Source organism: Cavia porcellus, unplaced genomic scaffold (assembly GCF_034190915.1).
Source record: "Cavia porcellus strain 051 isolate PalLab524CR breed Dunkin Hartley unplaced genomic scaffold, mCavPor4.1 scaffold_21, whole genome shotgun sequence".
Classification (NCBI taxonomy): domain Eukaryota; kingdom Metazoa; phylum Chordata; class Mammalia; order Rodentia; family Caviidae; genus Cavia; species Cavia porcellus.
In genome coordinates this window covers 13,015,629-13,035,992 of record NW_026947504.1, presented here as the reverse complement: position 1 = coordinate 13,035,992, position 20,364 = coordinate 13,015,629, and the positions used below count along the sequence as shown (strand labels likewise).

At 39.5% G+C, this 20,364-nt stretch overlaps 1 protein-coding gene across 12 annotated transcripts in view; it reads left to right on the top strand.

Moving 5' to 3' along the window:
- The window catches only part of Prelid2 (PRELI domain containing 2), a 396,128-nt gene that overhangs the window by 86,487 nt on the left and 289,277 nt on the right, over positions 1 to 20,364 (top strand). For 4 of the 12 annotated variants that reach the window (XR_010041656.1, XM_063232306.1, XM_063232307.1 and 1 more), the window contains 2 exons: positions 12,078 to 12,147; positions 15,208 to 19,312. Coding sequence is in view for 4 of the 12 variants with exons in the window: in XM_063232306.1 (XP_063088376.1) it covers positions 12,078 to 12,137 (60 nt within the window). In the remaining 8 variants the exon portion in view is untranslated. Of the gene's footprint in view, positions 1 to 6,514; positions 6,660 to 12,077; positions 12,148 to 15,207; positions 19,313 to 20,364 lie in introns of those variants that run through there. The other 8 variants (XR_010041657.1, XR_010041654.1, XR_010041655.1 and 5 more) reach the window with 5 other exon arrangements.

The following is a 20,364-nucleotide window of genomic DNA, read 5'->3' as shown; positions in this document are numbered from 1 at the left end:
CCAGCAAATCATCAAGAAGATTATACACCATGACCAGGTGGGATTCATCCCAGGAATGCAAGGATGGTTCAACATACGCAAATCAATAAATGTAATCCACCATATCAATAAAGCCAAAAATAAGAATCACATGATCATCTCTATAGATGCAGAAAAAGCTTTCGATAAGGTCCAACACTTATTCATGATAAGAACTTTACAGAAAATTGGAATAAATGGTCTTTACCTCAATATAATAAAGGCCATTTATGACAAACCAACAGCCAGCATCATACTAAATGGCCAAAAATTGAAAGCCTTTACTTTAAAATCGGGTACAAGACAAGGATGTCCTTTATCACCACTCCTATTTAATATAGTACTGGAAGTACTAGCCAGAGCAATTAGGCAAGAAAGAGAAATAAAAGGGGTAAAGATAGGAAAAGAAGAAGTTAAATTATCATTGTTTGCAGATGACATGATACTCTACATAGAAGACCCCCTAAACTCCATTGAAATACTCTTAGATACAATAAATAAATTCAGTAATGTGGCTGGATACAAAATCAATACTCAGAAATCAATAGCATTCCTATACACGAACAACAAAATTACAGAGAGGGAAATAAGAAAAACTGGACTATTCACATTAGCAAGCAAAAAAATGAAATATTTAGGAATTACTCTTACGAAAGAAGTGAAAGACTTATACAGTGAAAATTATAATACACTGAAAAAGGAAATTGAAGATGATCTCAGAAAATGGAAAGACATCCCTTGCTCATGGATAGGAAGAACAAACATTGTGAAAATGGCCATTCTCCCAAAACTGTTATACAGATTCAATGCAATCCCAATAGAAATACCATCAACATACCTTATAGATCTAGAGAAATCACTCCTAAATTTCATCTGGAACCAGAAGAGACCTAGAATCGCAAAGGCAATTCTAAGCAGCAAAGACAAAGCAGGAGGCATCACAATCCCTGACTTGAAGTTATACTACAAAGCAACAGTAGTAAAATCAACATGGTATTGGAATCAAAACAGAGCTGAAGATCAGTGGAATAGATTAGAAGATACAACCACAACTACGAACACACTCAACCACCTTATTTTTGATAAAGGAGCCAAGCAGGTTCACTGGAAGAATGACAGTCTCTTTAATAAATGGTGCTGGAAAAACTGGCTCTCCATTTGCCGAAAACTAAAGCTAGACCCATGTCTATCACCATGTACTAAATTAAAATGTAAATGGGTCAAAGATCTGAATATTAAAACAGAAACACTAAATCTATTGGAAGACAAAATAGGTAGAAACCTTGGAGACATAGGAGTAGGTAAAGAATTCATGAACAGGACTCAAACCGCACGGGAAATACTTCCCAGAATCAATAACTGGGACCACTTCTTATTAAAAAGTTTCTGCATGTCAAAAGAAATCTCCAGCATAGTGAAAAGAAAACCCACAAACTGGGAAAAGATTTTAGTTAACTCTCTCTCAGACAAGGGCCTCTTGTCTAAAACATACAAAGAATTGAAGAAACTCAGACCTCCGAAATTCAAAGATCCAATCCAAAAATGGGCATCTGAGATGAATATGCAATTCTCAGATGAAGAAATGCAAATGGCAAATAAATACATGAAAAAATGCTCATCATCATTGGTCATTAGAGAAATGCAAATTAAAACCACACTGAGATACCATCTCACTCTTGAAAGAATGGCCAGGATCAAGAAAACCGACAACAAATGCTGGAGAGGCTGTGGGGAAAAAGGAACTCTCCTGCACTGCTGGTGGGAGTGTAGACTGGTACAGCCTTTGTGGAGATCTGTCTGGAGATTTCTCAAAAAGTTGGGACTGGAAATCCCATTTATTCCAGCTATTCCACTTCTAGGCATATTCCCAGAAGAACTGAAAGCATCATACCACAGTGATATATGTGCACCTATGTTTATAGCAGCACAATTTGTAATCGCCAGATCTTGGAAACAACCCAAGTGCCCATCAACTGAGGAATGGATAAAAAAGTTGTGGTATTTCTATACAGTGGAGTATTATTCAGCTATAAAGAAGGATCACATTGAGATATTTATCAATAAATGGGCACAGCTTGAGACCATACTCATAAGTGAAATAAATCAATCTCGCATGTGTGAATACCGAATAGTTTCCCTAATGTAAGTAATGATTCAAATATATAAAAATATGTGGTAATCATGATTCCCCATTAGGTGGCCTTGAAGCCTTATAAAGTTTTCACTCATTAATTAGAAAGGCTTTATTCTGGGCTTCTTGATATGAAAATATTTGAAGCTAGAGTATATGAAGTTTTACCCAAATATTTCAAGGAAAAAGACACTATGGTAACTACTATTAAGTCAGGTTATAAGGTGGTGAAGTACTAGGTTATTGAAACAGTCATGCTGTGACCTCTATTGTTATATTGTTATGTCCTGTTTTATCTCAATCTCCCCCTTATTGTTTCAAAAAAAAATTATTTAGTCATTTCTTATGTTTGTCTTAATTAAAGAAAAAATTCAAAAAAATTAGGATATATAAATAGTAACTGTTTTCGATTTCCTATTAACTTGTTTTGAAGTCCTGTAGTACTCCCACGATCTTGTTTTGACTGATTAGACTCTGTTCCATTCTATATGATAGTATCAAGTTTGAAGACATAGGCAACTACTTTGAAGACAATAAGATTCACTAAGATACCCATTCTGGTTTGACTATTGTCTTCTTTGGAAGTCCTGTAATGTTTACAATGCCTAAGTTTTATTGGTCTTGTTCTCTACTGTTTTGTCCAACTTTATAATATCTAATAAGATAGACAATTCTTTTTAAGGAAACAAGGGACAACGTTGATAACCATTGTTGATAAACTTGTACTCTTCCCCCCCCCCAAAGAAAGTAATAAGCACTAAGGAGTAATAAAATCCAAGATGTGTAAATTTTGTTGTAAAAAAGAGAGGGAAAAAAAAAAAGAAAAAGAAAAAGAGCTCTAACGGATATAACAGCAAGTGTGTTTGGGGGTGTTAAATAGCTGACTTTATCAATGTTTTTGGAACATTGAACACAGCTGTTTGCAGTCTCCCTGTTTGAATGTCCACCTTGTGTTCTTTGATACTGTGATTTGAGGAACTATTTTCAAGAAAATAGTGTGTAATCTACTAGCAGGTAATTTCTTACTGTTATGGTTTTTTGTTTTGTTTTGTTTTGTTTTGTAGTTCTGTATTGCGTGTACCCTTACACCGCTTTGGTTTGTTTTGTGTTTTTCTCTTTTTCCTCTTAAATAAAAAAAAAAAAAAAAAACAAAAAAACAAAAAACATTAGTGACTGTCAAGTGATAGGAAGAGCAAGTGAAAAGCACTTTGTGGAATATGAATAAGCATGAGATGAGCGTCCTCTGACATTTGGTGAGTTCCGTTGTGAGGGGCCCTAGTCAGAGCTAGTGCATGAAAAGTCAGTTCCTGCTTTTTCGGCCACAGAGAGAATGGAATGTTGTGTGCCAGTAGCTTTGTACATTGTTTCCTTTAACTAGAAAGCCTGTGAGGAAATGTGCTTATTCTCTCTCCACCTATTTTACAGGCAAAGTACCCATGGCACAACGTGTGGGAGAAACTCAAGCTTAAATCTTATGCTTGTCGCCTGGTAGGCTCTGAGACCTTAAGCAAGGTTTTCCCTCTCCGAGGCTTCTCCTTTCCTGGAAATGGTGAAAGTGGAAGTGTCTTGCCTCGTAGGGCTGTTGGCTGGATTAAATGAGATAATTAGGTAAAGCCCTGCTGTGTATTGCCATAATAAATTGTCATTAGCTTTGATGTGGCTGAACTTTGATGAGGTGGGTTTTTGACCAAATTATAGCTTTTCGGAAATTGTATTTTGGTGAAATGAAATGCCTGATTTGAAGACATAGGTGACTGCCCTGCATGGAAAGATTGTTAACTCAGAAATGCATGAGCCTGGGCAAAGGAGAACGATAGAAATAAAACGTCATAGGAGAATTATCTGGAAATCTGTTGGGTTTACTTATTGTCTGGGCATCAGATTTATTTATTCTTTTAGAAATAATTCATTGGTAGATTCAATGTACCAGCATGCTGCTCATCATTGTTTTTCTTAGAATAGGGAAGAAACAAAGAGAAATTATGACTGAGCTTATGTTGCAGGAATAGCAAAAAGTGGCTAAGAAAAGGGGATTGCTATGTTATGTTTTAGTGCGTCACAATCTTAGAGTGGTTACCAGGAGTGCTGGTGCCAGGCACTGGAGTGGCTCGGCTTGAGTATAAGGGACAATTGTGTTGTAATTCAGATTGACACTGCTGGCATGTGGTCCCGTGAATGGGAAGGACTAGCACTGAGTGTGGCCTAGATTATTGCTAAGAAAAAGCCATATTTCACCTGACGTCAGAGTAAGGGAAAATAAAACTACATGCAGATTACCTTTTTGAAGATGCGAAATGAAAACAGATTGAGTCATAGTAATGGCAAGTAAGGGAAGTTACTTCATAAAATGCAAAAAATAAAAAGGCATTGGTGACTTAACTGACCAATCAGCTTACTGGGAAGTTGTTTACTGGGAAGTTTGCTGTATGGGGATGATTTTGCTCTGTGCATCATGGGACATCTCTCTAAATTAGGTGGGCCGTTTTCCATCATTAGCTGAATGTTTCCTGTCTGGATTAGATACTCTAAGGTGCTTTCCCATTTTTAGATTTTATTATTCTGCGATATAGCCTTTTCTGTTACAAGCTATGAGAATTAAATGTTCTCCATAAGGAGAGGGAGGAATTTATGCTGCAAAGATATCCAAATCATTGTTACCAGCTTAATGTTCTGTAGTTATACCTAAAGATTCTGGGTTATTAGTGAAAATAAAAATGAATCAATGTTGCTTGCAAGTCTATTAGTCACTATGACAAAATCATATTGAAGCCGTACATTGCGTGAGGCTATTTCTACTTGAAAAGTACTGTATTAAAAATAATTTGTAGAGGTGATTAGAATCCATATTGATTCACACACTAAGATTCATGACATTTATTTGGAAGCAGGACAAAAATAACTGATTTGTTTATCAGGATTTTTGAGCATAGTCAATAGGAAAGGATGTACCCAGCATGTGAAAAGACAATTTTATGTTCTTATTCCCAGGTGCTGGGCCTACTTGTGGCATGTATGATGGGAGTTGGGGTTCTGGGCTTTCCCACCTGTTCACCTCAATGGGGTCAAGGCTTTGCATTTTCATTATTGTGTAATTCGGGTGTTTTTCTTTCTTTTTTTTTTTTGAGATAGGATCTTGCTATGTAGCCCAGACTGGTCTTGAACTTGAAGTGATCTTCCTGTCTCAGTCTCCTAAGTACTGAGATTACAGGTGTGTGCGCCACACCTGGTTGATTTTCGACAGGATGTTTAATTTATCTGAGCTTTGGTCTCATCCCAAAGAAAAGGTAACAATGTTCCGAGGCTGGTGGAAGGCTGACATAGGTAATGCAGATGTTCTTGGCACACAGTATGTGCCAGTAGATTTTAATGTGTCACTGTGTGGTGTTATCCCAGTTTTGTAGGCGAGGAAGCCCTGAATTTAAGAGTTGGGCAGCATCGGATCAAAAGATGCTTTATTGTGGTAAAATATCTCTTCTTGCAGACTTTGGCTTCTCGTTTCTGTTTTGCTGAGAACGTTGGATGCAGATTGATCCCTGTCACCCTCCCTTCATCTCTTCCCTCCTTTCTAGATGCTGCATAGTCTGTGCTGGGTTCCGGTGTAGGTGCTGGGACCTAGCAGTGAATACTGGCCAGGTTTCTGTTCCATTTCATGGAGCTTGTGCTGTGAGTGCAAGGTGGTGCAAAATGTTTACAAGGATGGGACTTACTGACAGGGATGGATGCTGGATGACGTGGTTCAGGGTATCGCCAGGTAAAGGAGCTTACTGACCCTTTGAGGAGGTGCTGAGTAAGCCAAGATCTGGTACTGTAAGGAGCACCCTGGTCACTAGCCAGCCTTGGAAAGATCTGGAGATGTTTCTCGGAGAAAACAACAAGCCAAAAAGAAGGAACTGAACATGCTCCCCGAGTAGAAAGCAGGCCTCTGTGCTTGTGATTGATGAGGGGAAACATTAGAATCAAAAGGAAAGTGAGGTTTTTGAAGTAAAATCGATACATTTTTTTTTTTGAACTCCTGAGCTATATCCCTAGTCCTTTATTTTATATTGTATTTTGAGACAAGATCTTGTGGAATTGCCCAAACAGGGCTCAGATTTGCAATTCTGCCTCAGCTTTTGGAGTAGCTAAGATGATGGGCCTGTATCATTAAACCTCAGTGATCATTTTACTAAGTAAGTACTTAGTGGTTTTGAAATACAAATTTCAACATCCGTGGAAGGATCTCAGTCTCTAAATGCCCGTTGGCTAACCCAGGACACTTTAATTGTTGCCTCTGCTGTCAGCTCTCTGCATCAGTCTCTCCTTCCTTCTTTCTTTCATGTTTTCAACCTTTGTTCTTTCCTTGTTTTGTTCTTTCATCTCCTGCAGCAGCTCCCCTGTGCTGACCTTCTCAACCGCACTTCAAGCATGCTGTTAAGCAGACTGTACTGTAATTCTGAAATTCACATTCATTGGCTGGCATGCAGGAGTTCTATTCCGTGTCAGATTCTGCAGTAGATAATAAGATCCAAATGTAAGTAAATTCTGTTCCCTGATTCTCAGTACATTATCGTAAATTGTAGTAGATGCGGTTGGGCACATATCATATATCTGAATTCCCAGAACTCTGGGAGGCTGAGCCAGGAGGATCTCAAGTTTGATCCCAGCCTGAGTGATGTAGCAATTTCGCAAGACTCTATTTTAAAAAATAAACAGAAAATTAATGCAGTAGGAAAAAAGTGGTTGATATGTGTAGCCTGGTGATTGATTGGCTGATGGATGAAGTCAGTCATTTATAGTAAACATTTACTCTTGCATTTTGTGCCCCAAGGCCTTGTGCTTCTACTGAATACATCTTGAATCAGATAGAGAAAGCTTTCAACTTCCTGTGTTTACTTTCTGGTGGCATTAGATGATTATGGAAGAGATTTATATTTGGAGAACATTTGTGAAACTAGTGGGGTTTTTTATTTGCTTTGCTCTTACAGTCATCAGGGCTGGATGCAGGGGTTTGCACTGAGCCACATCCCCAGCCTTTCATTTTTTGTTTTGAGAAAAGGTTCTGGCTAACTTCCCTAGGCAAGACTCATATCTTGTGATCTTCCTGCTTCTGCCTCCCAGGGTGCTGGGATTAAGGTGTGTGCCACCAGCAGGCCTGGCCAAAAACTAGTGTTTTAATGTTGGGTACTAGGATAACCAAAGTGTGCATTATTTTAACTAATTCATTAGGAAAAGCCTATGTTACTGCTTCTATTTGAAGTTCAAAATTGAAGTTTACAGACTTTAAGATGATCTACCCTCTCTCATACTTGGCTTCGACATGACCCCAGATCTCTCTGAGAGTCATCGCTGTTACAGTGCTCTTGTGATTCAACACAGAGGGGTTTCATGTGCTCTTGTCTCTTCTAGATAAGAGCAGAGCTAAGGTGGGAATCAGTTGTGTTGGGGAGGAGCCACAGGGGAGTGGGAAGCTGGGGAGTGTGGTGGCCTTGTCTGGGGCTGTCTGGCTTCCCAGCCTTGAGGGCGGCAGTTGCTTGAACAGAAGGGATGCTGCATGCAGCTCTCACCCTCAGGCCTCTTTTCAGCCTCCGTCTGCCTGGTTCTCCATCTCTCGGTGTCACCCTGAAGAGCACACTTTGCGTCTGCCTCTCTCCTCTTCCAGTCCTGCTCCGAGCCCTCCTTTCCTGTGAGATTAGTCTCTACTTCCTTTTTTCCATTGTACTTTTTTTTCTTTTGTAGGATGTAGCACTTCTCAGAGGCTGTTTGGTCTGTCAGATATTTTTCCTCTCAAGAGACCAATGAAGCCTTGTACCACAGCATTTTGTCATTTATGCATCCCCGTGCCCCACGCTGTCAGTGCACTTTGTGACACACACAGTGGGCCCTGGTACTGTCCATGGTATCTGTTCCACGCCGTGACCCTCAAGGAAGCGTCATTTCCAGGGGGCATCTTTAACACCAATCTTTCCTCAGCGTCATAATGAATGAGCAGTTCTCTTAAGTGCTGTACATGGCTGTGTTTTTGAGAACTGCTTTAGAACTCTGTAATTTTTGTAAGGTCTAATGTTACCCTAATTGGAGCCTCCTAGGTGAATCAGAGCTGCTTAAGAAAGCATCATTTTTATAACACAATAAATATATACTGGCCGTATGTAGCCATCTTTGGTTCTAGCTTATCTCTGTTCCCCGAAACACAAGCTTTGTTTTTCCCACAGTTTCCAGCATCCTCAGAAGCAGAGTGGGAATTGGTGAAGTGTTTTGAATCTGAAAGGCTCTGAGATTCCTTTGTGGGAAGAGTTGGGCAGCCCAGCTCCGGTATTAGGGAAATGAGCCTGTGAGATAGCTTACTTATCTCTACATTGACAAGCAGAGAAAGATAGCCTTGTAATAGAGAAAAGAAATTCTCTGAGGGGAAAGAAATAATAAAATCAAGCTGACTTATGGTTTGTCAGTCCAAAAAGCTTTTAAGCCATACCCATAAAGGTGTTTCCACTAATGTTTGTTCTGCATTTCAAGCATCATTGTGTGATAAGTAGTGGAAATTTAGTCTCTTTAAGCCTGCTCTCCTGGGGGTTGAGATTTAACTGTTGGAATAAACTTTATTTGAAAGAACTATCGATTGGGATTTGATTTGGTTCTTCCTTATCAAAGAGAGGTACTAAATACTGGCTGGCCTCCCTGTTAGTTTTTTTTAATTCACTCTCTCCCTGCCCCTGTTCCCTACCTATTTCTGACTGTTCAGCTTAAAAAGACTAAGGTGGTATGAGAGGAGGAAATGAGGAGGGAAAAATCAGCTGTTGCATTGGGAACATAATTGATTCAGCAAATAACATCTTTCAATTCCCAAGGCAAACCTCACAGTCTTCACTTATGTCAATTAGTGTTCAGCCAATACTTGGTAGAGGTCTTGATTTAGATGAATGGGAGAGGAGGTTTCATGGGTTCTGACTTCCGCAGTAAAGCAGTGTGCTTTTCTTGTTTGAAAGACAACATCTAGATTTATACACCTATCCTGCAAAAAAGAAGTTTGAAAATGAATTTTTATGGTTACTTTTATTCTTAATGAAAATAAAACTAAGGCATTTATTTGTTGTCCATTTATGTGTTGTTCATTCAAACAAAACCAAACAAGGGTATGAAAATTTCTCAGGATCTACTAGACTGTAAGCTTTATAAGCTCAAGGTCTTAGTCTTGTTTGTTCACAACTTAATCTCCAGTGTATGTATTGTAGTAGGTACATAATAAATATTTGTTAATTGGACTTGTTGAATGAATGAGATCAGAAGGAGCATGATCCAGGTCTAGATTCATCTCCCTGTGTCTTTTCCTCCAATTTGTTTTAAAACAAGAGTGGCCCTAAGAGTGTGTAGTATATACTATATCATAAGAATTGTTAAGGAGAATCTATTTTGTCAAATCCCCGACCAGCAGAGTTGCAAGGTGTCTTAGTTACTTTTGTCTTGTTGCTAAGACAAATTATCCAACACCCAAAATTAAAGGGGGAAAGGTTTACTTGCTCACAGTTTGTGGAAGTTTCAGTCCATAATCAGTTCGTTCCAAGACAGGTGTCACATGGCAGAGTGGCAATAGTTCATGGCAATGGAAGACAGCAAAAGCAACAAGTGAGAAAGATAAACCTCTTTCTGCCCCTAATATTGTATCCAGTCTACTGAGATTAAGTGCCAGTCCAATCAGTGGATCGATCTAGCAATCACCACACTTAATCTCAGCACCCTTAACCCTGTTAGCATTGCAGTGTAACTCAATCACACCTCTAGAGTCAGCACCTCCAAAGTCCCTGCCGTGACTACCTGAGGTTTTGGAGGGACAGCTAGACACAAACCCTAACATAAGAGATCTCAGAGATGGTATAAAGCTGCTATTTACAAATTCTAGTATATGTACTAGCTGTGTCTTGGAATCTCAGGAAGCATGTAAATGCAAATTCCTGCTCCCAGCCCTGGGATTTCTTATTGAGTCACTGGTGGAGTTTGGAGCCTGACTTTGCATTGGTGGCTTTCTCTTCTAATTCTGGTGTGCAGCTGGGCATAGAACGCACTAAACCAATTGGCCTTGTTGTTCTCTGACATCTGTAGTCTAATGTGCCCATAGTGTGAATGATCAGCTCAGGTACCCATTAAATACTGGTGGGGGTGTGACTGGCGCCCAGATCTCTTAGCTCTCATGACAACACCAAACCCTACAGTTTACCGCTTTGATTTGGACTTCCTGTAGCTCAGAATCTCTTTTTTTTTTTGTCTTTTTCATCTTTATCGGTACCAGGGATCGAACTCATGACCGCCTGCTTGCAAGGCAGGTGCTTATGACGCTAAGCTAAATCCCCAGCCCCTAGTTCAGAATCTCTTGAGATCCTGTAATATTTCTTCTTTCCAAAGCACCGGCAACATTTAGGGTGCTGGCCTTGGTGGAATCTGCACAACTTTCTGGATCAAACCTCATTCAAGCTACTTTGTTGTCAAATGTATTTCATTGTGTTCTTTAGGAATGCTTTTGATTACTTCCCATCCTCAGCCCTTCCTTGGCTCAGAAAAGAATCCAATAGGAAGTCTCTATCTTTCTCCTGTTGGCCCATTCAGCCTGCCTTCGTCAGAAGGGCATCACATAAGTTCTTGTTAAAAGCATAGAACTCTGGGGCCTGCTTAGTGCTGTTAAATCAGACTCATCCTAGCAGTTACTTGGGAAACTTTACTATAAGTTCCCTTCACTGCTGTTCTCTCTAAACTTTTTTTCTGTCTCATGATGACAGTGAGTCTCTTTCCTCCCAGATCCAGTGTAGAGATTCATAAGACCCTGCCTCTTAATTATGTTCTAATTCTTTCTATCTGAAAGTCTATCCTCTGGCTTGTAGCACTTGCCCTTAAAGAAATAAAGGCATATCAGGTGTTTTTTTCCTCCAGTGTAGAATTTTCTGCACAGGGTAGGTGTGTGGGCAGGCTGGTACAGACTGTCATGGAATGAACAGTACAGCAGGGTGAGAGATGCTGCCAACGGGAGCAGAGGGTGCCTGTATCTTCCTGGCTTCATTACTTGGTAGCTATATTACCTTGGGCAAATTACTTAAACCTTTTTGAGTTTCTGTTTACAGTAAAATGGGCCTAAGAATGATACTTGCTTGAAAGTTTTGTGCACATCAAGCAAGGTGGCATAGGCTGGCTCTACCCAGACTACCCAGGCCATCTCCGACCCAGGCTCAGAGATAGAGATTTTCATGCAGAGTGTATGAGAGAGAAGTCAGGAGCACAAAGGAGTGAGGGATGGAAAGAAGGATGATGGTGACTGAGATGCAGATGCAGCTAAGGTCCCAGCTGACCTTGTGGAGAGCGATGGCATTGGTTGAAATACCCTTAACGATCATTTCATTGACATAAGGCACTCGGGCCTTTATACTGGATATCCATTCATTACTGGCCGGGGCTCCTCCTGGAGAGGGGATGTGACTTCAGTGAGGCAGCTCCCTTGGGGTGAGGATGGCTGTGTGCCTGCAGCAGCCCGCAGCCCTGGTAGATGGGGGAGGGAGTGCCTCCATCCCGGAGGGGATCTTAGTGGGCATCACAGCACCCGTGACCCAAGTGAAACCAGCACATTTGTTGGCGGTCAGCAAATGTTAACAGTGCTGCTGTTCCAGCCCTAGCAATGCCACTTAGGGGTTGGGTCACTTTCAAGAAGTTGCTGAACTTCTGTTTGGCTGATCTCTTATGTTAAAAGTAAAGATCCTAAATTATGCTCTGCCCATCCTCCCAAGTTGGTCTGAGCATATCTAGAGATATGTAGGTGATATCTCTGAGCAAAATATCATAAAAACATAAGGAAAGACTGTGATCCTGCTTTCCTGCAATGAATACCTGGATTCCTTGAAAGACAGGGCTATGATAAATGTAGAATGCTTGTCTGTGAAGTATGCATTTTGATTTCTCTTTCTTCTCTCCATAGGGAATTAGAATAATGGAGATGCTGCTGAAGGAACAGTGTGGTGCCCCCTTAGCCGAATAAAGAATCACCAGTGAGTACCAGAAGCAAATCAGAATCATTTACTTGAGCCATGTTTTCATGCTTATAAGCCTGGTATTTTGCATCTACCTCCCTGGGCTATTCACGCTGTACATTTCCCAGTTATATCCACGGAATACTATTACACAGGTGTTTTGTTATCTCTTCAATACCTTTATTTACTTGGTTCTTTGATTTTCAGAGCAGTTTTGTACTACGTGCTGGGTTACAACCTCATTCAAATCGCTGAAACTGTTCAGCACAATCTACCATGATTGAGTCTCTCAAAGTGGCATAGATTTATAAAGACTGCAGCTCAGGATTAACTGAGGCTTAATTTTATTGTTCTGAGAACAATAAAAGGAGAGGTTTAAAGCGGTAAGTGGAGTCGGAAGGAAGAAAGGAACATATCGATTGGCCAGTGAAACAAATACATCTTATTAGTCATGCAGGTTGAGCCTCTCTAATCTGGAAACCTCAGAAACAAATACTTCAAAATCTGAAACATTTCAGTGCTAGCAGGATGCCACAAGTGGAAATTTCATAAGTGACTTATGCGATGGGTGGCAGTCAAAATACCAGAACACAAAATATACTGTAAAAACTTACATTCAGGCTATGAGTGCAAGATATATATGAAACAAATGAATTTCACCTTTATCCTTTGGTCTCGTGTCCATAATATCTCAGCATTTATATACAAATACTTACGCTTTTTCCCATTAGTCTGTTTTTATTGCATAATAATTACATTCACCTTGGGGTATTGGTTCATATAAATATTGCATCTCAATCATTTTTTATTTCTGTTTGCCCTCTTATCTCCCCTCCCTCCCTTCCCCTGTCCCCATCCTAGTACCTTTTTCCTTTTTAACAATTTCTTCCCATTTTACCATATCTGTTGTACATTTTTGACTTTATTTACTCTTTCAATGTCTCACACCGAGAAGACAATATGATGCTTACACATGTGAGCCTGATTTATTTCACTTATGAGTATGGTTTCGAGTTTCATCCATTTACCTATGAAAGTCTCAAGCTTATCCTTCTGAATGGCTGAATAGTACTCCATCATAAAAAAATACATTTTTTTTATCCATTCCTTGGGTTTCCAAGATTTAGCTATTACAAGTTACTGCTATAAACATGGGTGCATATATATTTCTGTGATATGATGTTTTCAGTTGTTCTGGGAAGATACCCAGAAAGGGAATACCTGGGTTGAATAGGACCTCTAATCCTAGTTGTATGAGGAATCTCCATACTGATTTCTGCAGTGGTTGTACCTGTCTGTACTCCCACCAAAATTGGGGAAGGGTTCCTTTTTCGAAACCACATCCCTGTCAAGATTAGTTATTGGTTAAATTCTTGATGATAGCTGTTTTTTCTGGGATGAGATGGAATCTCAGTGTTGTTTTAATTTGCATCTTTTGAATGACTAATAATGTTGAGCATTTTTCCATATACTTACTTCCCATTTGTATTTAGCTTGAAATGTTTTTGCTTTGATGGAACTTTCTGGTTTCTCAAAAATAGCTCTATGGAAAAGATGAGACTGTTGTAGGTAGAGGGAATATTGGCTTTATGAACAGTGGAAATGCCACGTTAAAAGAATGGGCATTCGGCCGTTAGGGAGAGTAGAGATTGGAAAACTATAGCCTGTAAGTTAAATCCAGGCTGCTGTGTGCTTCTGTAAATAAAGTTTTATTAGAACTCAGCTATGTTTTTGATGATGTTCAAAACAACAGCAGCAGAGACCTTCAGAGCCTAAAATGATAACTGTTTGATCCTTAAAGGAAAAGTCTATTGTCTCCTGGGTTAGATCCTCAGTTAATTGTGGTGGTGTTTTTCCCCCAGTACTTGAGATGAAGACCAGAGCCGTACACATACTAGGTAGGCACTGAGCTTCCACTGAGCTGTGTCCCTAGCCCTTTAATTTAGTTTAATTCAATTTAATTTATTTTTTTGAGGAAAAGTCTCACTGAGTTGCCCAAACTGGTCGCAAACTGTGGGTCCTCTTGCCTTAACCCCCTCAATGGTTGGAATTACAGGTACCAGCTGGTGGTTGGGAGCCACCACGGTTCACTTAGTATTTTAAAAATACAACATTTAATCACACTTTACCTCTGTTTTAAAGTTTATAGTTTGATAGTTTATTTTCTCTGTATTAATTCTAACATTATCACTTTTTGAAGATTGGATAAGTTTTAAAATGACAATAAAGTAGTTAAAATATGAGCAACAGTGGTCATTAAAATTGCTCATAAAATTCCAGTCCCCGTGCACAGTGGAGTAGAAATGGGCATTTTGTTAGCACATAAAGCGGCACTCTGACGTGGCACTAATACAGGAGCTTTACAGTTTACTCAGTAAGCCAGCCTTGGGACTCTGCACTTCTCAGTTTTTAAAAGACGTGTTGTGGAATTTACACAAATGTGCATGAAGAAAAGTTATTTAATATTTTATGTCCCAGGCCATGTCAAATTTGTATTAACTTAAAGCTGCACAGAGTACAACTACTTGGTATATGGTATCTTTTATTAATAGTAAGTTTCTAGAACTCTCTTATGTCTAAGTAGACATTTGAAATTAGAAAGCTTGGGAGGTGATTTTGTCGTGAGCCAAAATGGAGGCACATAAATTCACTAACCAGTATGCTTGAGGCGTTGCTACTGACACATCCTTTTGATAGATTTTTGATTTCTTGTCATTTTTGAATAAAACAAATAGCCCTGACATCTGTTTGTTCTTGCTGCGGGCAGTTGAGAGACAGGGCTTGGCGAGGTTTGATAACAGTAGAGTTTCTGTCACATTGTAATGATTAAGACCTCAATTTTAACTGTATTTTAAGCTCCTCTCTGAACCAGTTCCTCTGGGTAGTTGGACTTCATAAAATGAGGTACTTGCTTTGTTCGAAGATCATTAGGAGATAGGAATGCAATTTCTTCAAGAATTATCCATAGTGATAGAATTCAAGTGACTCTCCGAAGTTGCTTTAGAAAAGAGGGCAAATAAGTATTGATTAGCAAGACATGTTTATTAGGTGATAAAACCTGTTTGCTTTCTCTTGCAGGGGAGCCGTATCTTGTCTGTTTTTTTTTTTTTCCTACTTCTTCGAGAATCACTTCTTGGCTACAACATTGGCACCATTCCTGGAGTACAGGTTTGAGGATATAGTGTCAGCAGCTTAACGAAAAGGACACTATGCTATCAGGACATAAAATGACACATTCCCTTTGGAGCCTCCTCAGAGAGTGGGTCTCACGGAAATGAGACCTTCTAGCTGGAGTTTTATGATGCAGTCTCTTTACGATTTTACAAATAGAGGAAAAACCCATATACGATGATCCCCATCCTCCTCGGGGTGTCCTCCTGGTCATCTGAGATGGTGTCAGGACAGCCAAGGGCAGGATAAAGTTTTGCATAGGTGCTTGTGCTCACTGGTATCCCATCATTGTTCATAGGATTCATGAGAGGATACTGGAACAATAAAGTGGTTCATCCTGATATGTGTTTCTAGGGCCCTGGAACAGACAGGCTTGTGTCAGACCTGTGCTGAAACCAAGCCACATATTTAAGAAACCAGGAATTTATTTTCATCCATAAGTGATACATAAATGCTATCCCTACAGCTTTTATCATGTGTCACATCAACTGTGGCTCAATCATCTGGAAGAACAGAGAGTAGAGGGCAGGCTCTTGACATGGCTTTTTTTTTTTTAGCTTATTTTGTGATATGCAGCAGGCTGTACACCTGGCTTTTTAACTGGGAAAATTGGGATATTGGGCACAGATCTTTCTGCTGTGGCTGGTGACAATTAAACAGTTTAGTTTGCAGAATATGGGTTTGGGGTCAGGCAGACAGATGTTGATTCAATCCAAGCACTCCCACCTACTATTCAGTGATCGTAAGCATAATTTTAAATTTTTCCAAAGCTCTTTTTAAAAACTTTATGAAATGTGGCAATGAGATTAAGTCTGTGCTTCCTGGTGCCTGCTAGAAGTCCAGTAAATAGATTGTTATGTGAAACTATTTCAAAAATACAACTTCCAACTTTAACATAAGGTGGTATTACTGTTTGAAATTTCAATGACAATAGCTTGCATTTCCCATGATGGAAAGCCAAAATATAAATGTACTCTACCTAATAGAAAGCTTGAAAGAGGTAATAATTTGGAATTTATCTTCTTAAGATCAAAGTTGAGCCATTACTGGAAAGTCTTGGGGAAATTGTCTTAATATTTGAAAATTTTTCTGCTTAGTACATTGATGAATTTGAAAGCAGTTGTACTTTTTCATATAAGCCTACCACCATGAGCCTTCCTGTATTGTATTTGAGCTATTCTTGCTGCCTGAATTTTATCTCTTCGGATAATTTTCCTTTATTTCCTTAGTGTTTTATTCCTCAGTTGTGTTGGAGGGAAAAATGAATGGTAGAAATCAGAACGTATTTTGACCTTCTTTTCCAGTTTGTAAATGCCGTGCAGTAAGTAGGCTTTGGAATAGTAGCCTCTTTCCAGAAGTAAGAAGTATTGTGAATTATTGTGGAGGTGAGAGGCGAAACTGCATTTGGAGACTGATGTTCCAATAAATGTAATCCTTCAGACTCAACAAGTTATAGTCTCTCCAAAGGTCAGAGTTCTCAACATTGCTGTCCATTAGAGGGACTCCCTGCCATCCTGATGCCAGGGCTGCATCCCAGACTAAGAAATCAAAGTCTCTGGGAATGGAGCCCAGACAATGGTATTTTTAAAAGCCCTCCAGTTGATTTTAATGCATACTTAAGGGGGAGAACTCTAGGACAAATTCCAGGTAATTTGCCGCCATTATTTAATTTCTTCCTAGCACTGCTGAGGTAGGAAAGAATCTTTCTAGTGGGGTTTTTAAAAATTAGAAGTACAGTGAGGCACAGAGAGGCTGAAGTTGTGTCTTGATTCCTTGAAGCCCGAGTGGCCAAGGCCAAGGCCTGCAGGGACGTGGTCACTGGTTTGATGAGTGAAGCAGGCTGGAGCCAGTAGAGAGACCCCAGGAGCCTACGGCTGGCTGAAAGTGAGCAGCTGTTGCCCAGCTCCCGCACTGTGTGACCATGTGGCTGGTTTTTCTAGTTCTGTGATTTTCTATGAGAAGACAAACATTGTTTTAAAAGAAACCTCTTAATTCTTATCTCTTGGCAGCAAATTGGGAATTGTTTGACACCTTCCACTGCCTGTACGTTCAGTCTGTGCTTCTCACATGTTATAATTAGGGCAAAACATCCCAGCCAACTTTTTAATAGTTGTGCATTTTTGTATTGTGAACGTAGCGCCATTGGCCTTTCTTCCACAACTGCTTTTAGATGCATTTTCTTCCTCTTTCCCAAGTAATCCTCTGGGCCTGCATCAAAACCTTTTCTACAACATTTTTACCTCTGGAGGCCTTTATTACATTCAGTTTCACACATGTGGCTTAGAAAGCTTACAGACCTTTTAAAATTAATTAGTGTATGTAGTTGTTTTTTTGTTTTTTGAAGCAAGACATCATTGTGCAGTCAGACTGGCTTTGAACTCACTTATGTGGCTCAGAGTGGCCTCAAACTCAATGACAGTCCTCCTGCCTCAGGTGCTGGGATTATAGGCATGTGCCACCACCCCCAGCAGTTTTTTAAAATTTACACGTATTTTATAGAAGTTTATGTTTAATTTTATTATCTACAGTGTAGTTTAAGAAATGTCAAAGCAGGAGGGCAGAGTTATTGGGCCCAAGAGTGGGAAGGGTTGATAATGGACCTGGCCAGTTTCCTCCATTCTGGGTTGCTGAGGGTGCCCTTCAAAGGGATGGTGTCCCGTGTGATTCTAAGAGTGCCATGTGTACCAGGCATTATCTCTAGGGAGGGGTCCAGAAACACAGGTCCTCTGTCCTCCTGGAATTCTGACTCCTGTAGTTTCAGTTGAAATACCAGATCTTCATTTTGATACAAATTCTCCAGGATATTTGGTTATTCGGTTCCACAGACCACACTTTGAGAAACACTGGTTTGATGGGAGGTATTTTTCATCTGTATGTCTCCATCATTTCAGAAGGTTTTATAGTTATTAGAGCTCACCGATCAATACAGTTGATCACTGAAGACACAATATAAAGTTCTTATGCAACTAGAAGCTGACTTTATCCCTATCTGATTGAGATTCTTTCACCAGAAAGGATGTTATGATTTCAATCATATTTGTATTTAAGAGGTGCTATTTTTTATATGAATTATTTTGGGTATTTTAGAAACAGTATATTTCTTTATCAGATATTATAGGATAAATGGTGAAGACAATTGAAGATTATTTTAATTTGCATCTTTTTTTCTTTATTTCAACCATTAACTTGGAATTATTTCTCAATTTAGTATATATTTTCCTGCTTTTGCAAGCAGAATCTAATGAAGATAATTAAATCTTTTAAAGATAATCATTTATGTTTTCTTTTCTTTTCTTTTTCTTTTTTTTTTTTTTTTTTTGTCTTTTTGAGAAAGGATTTTGCGATGTAGCTCAGGCTGGCTCACAGCAGTCCTGTGAGTAGTGGGATTATATGCATGCCCATGGCTGTTTTTAATTCTTTCAGGTTCTACTTAGGTATGTTAAATCTGTACTGAATAACCTTAAATGTGTTTGCTCTGATTTCCTAAGTGGTGTTTAGATATTTTCTTTCCCCTCATTCTTACCTGTCATTTCTGTGTCTGCCTTCCTCTAATTTGCCATGGGCTTGGGAATCATGAACAGCCCGCTCTGTGGCAAATAACAGTAAACATCATCTGAATGAGGGTTTGTGATGCCTTCATAGCATTAAAATGAACAAACTAGGCTGCATTTATTTGTGATACTATTTTCGTGGCTCACGCACCTTCCTCAAATTTACTTCCTGATCTTCAACTGCAATTATCAGATCTGTGACCTCAAGATAAGTGACATTGCAGCTTTAAGTCATTTCTCTTGACATATAAGCTATTGTGTGTTGGTGTTTTTACATATGCTCTTTTCTATAATGTGAAATAGACATAGATTAAAATTCAAATGAAAATTTCTCCGGCCAGATTTTTATACAAGATTAAGTGTTTTTAATTCAGTGTTATTGTGATTCACAGCCATCAATTAATTGTATGCCTATGAAATGCCATCCTGCAGTCCTTCTGAAATAAAGATTTTACAACAAATATTTATGTGTATTCTGGTTTCTGGGGGACACCTCATTTTTCAGCATAGCTTGTGTTGCTTGTAGAAATGACCTTGTCTCCTTCAGCTGTCTAGGTGGGAGTGTTCAGCATACCCTGCCGTGTTGGTTTCCTCTTCGAAGATGAGCTAGTAAAATTTCTCCCAAAAGTAAGCAAAGGCCATTGTTATTGGGTGACCTGTGTGGGCCATGGCCTGCTGTGTCAGAGGACTGGGGTCTACTGCAGAAATGTGGACAGATGGCATTGTGAAATTAGGTGGTCCCAGAGAAAGTGAGAGGCAGAGTGGCTTGTTGAGTCTTAGTTATGCGTTCGGTTCTTTACTTCTGTGGGACTCATCTTTGTCATTTTGTCTGTCTTTTTTACTCAGATATATTTGGATGGGTTTCTATACCTCGTTACTAAAATGCCTCCAAAAAGTCCTATTGACACTCTTCCTTTGTTAGAGCTAGTCCGTGGGGATGACGTACATTTAGGAGTAAAGTTCTTAGTTTAACCAGCATTTATTCAGTACCTGCTGTGTGCAAGAGAAAAATAGGTCTTTTGTTTTTGTTTTTTACTTGATCCAGCGGGTCTCTAGAAAGCTTGTGCCATCTTTGTACTGACAGGTGGCAGTAATGGATACGTATAGGAGGTAAGACCAGATACACCTGCTCCTTGAGTACAAGAAATGATAATTACTTACTGAGATGCAGGAAAAAGGCCTGGGATACACAATGGAGAGATCAGTGCAAAGATGTATAGGTCACTGGTTCCCGAGCATATCAGCAGATGCACAGTTGTGAGTGATTAAAGTCTGAATTAGTGAGGTGCATGTCATTCCTCCTGGATGGTAGCAGTTTCTCATTTGGCCTACCCTCCTCGTCAGAGAGCTGAACAGGGCTACATGAGACCATTTCATCTAAGCCAAGAAGATACTTCACAGTGTATGGTGATTGCAGGGTATGGGACACTTGGGCATGAACTTTTTTACCTACAGACCCTTAGACATTATATCTGGTCTGAGGACACCCTTGAATTTATATCTGCAATATCAC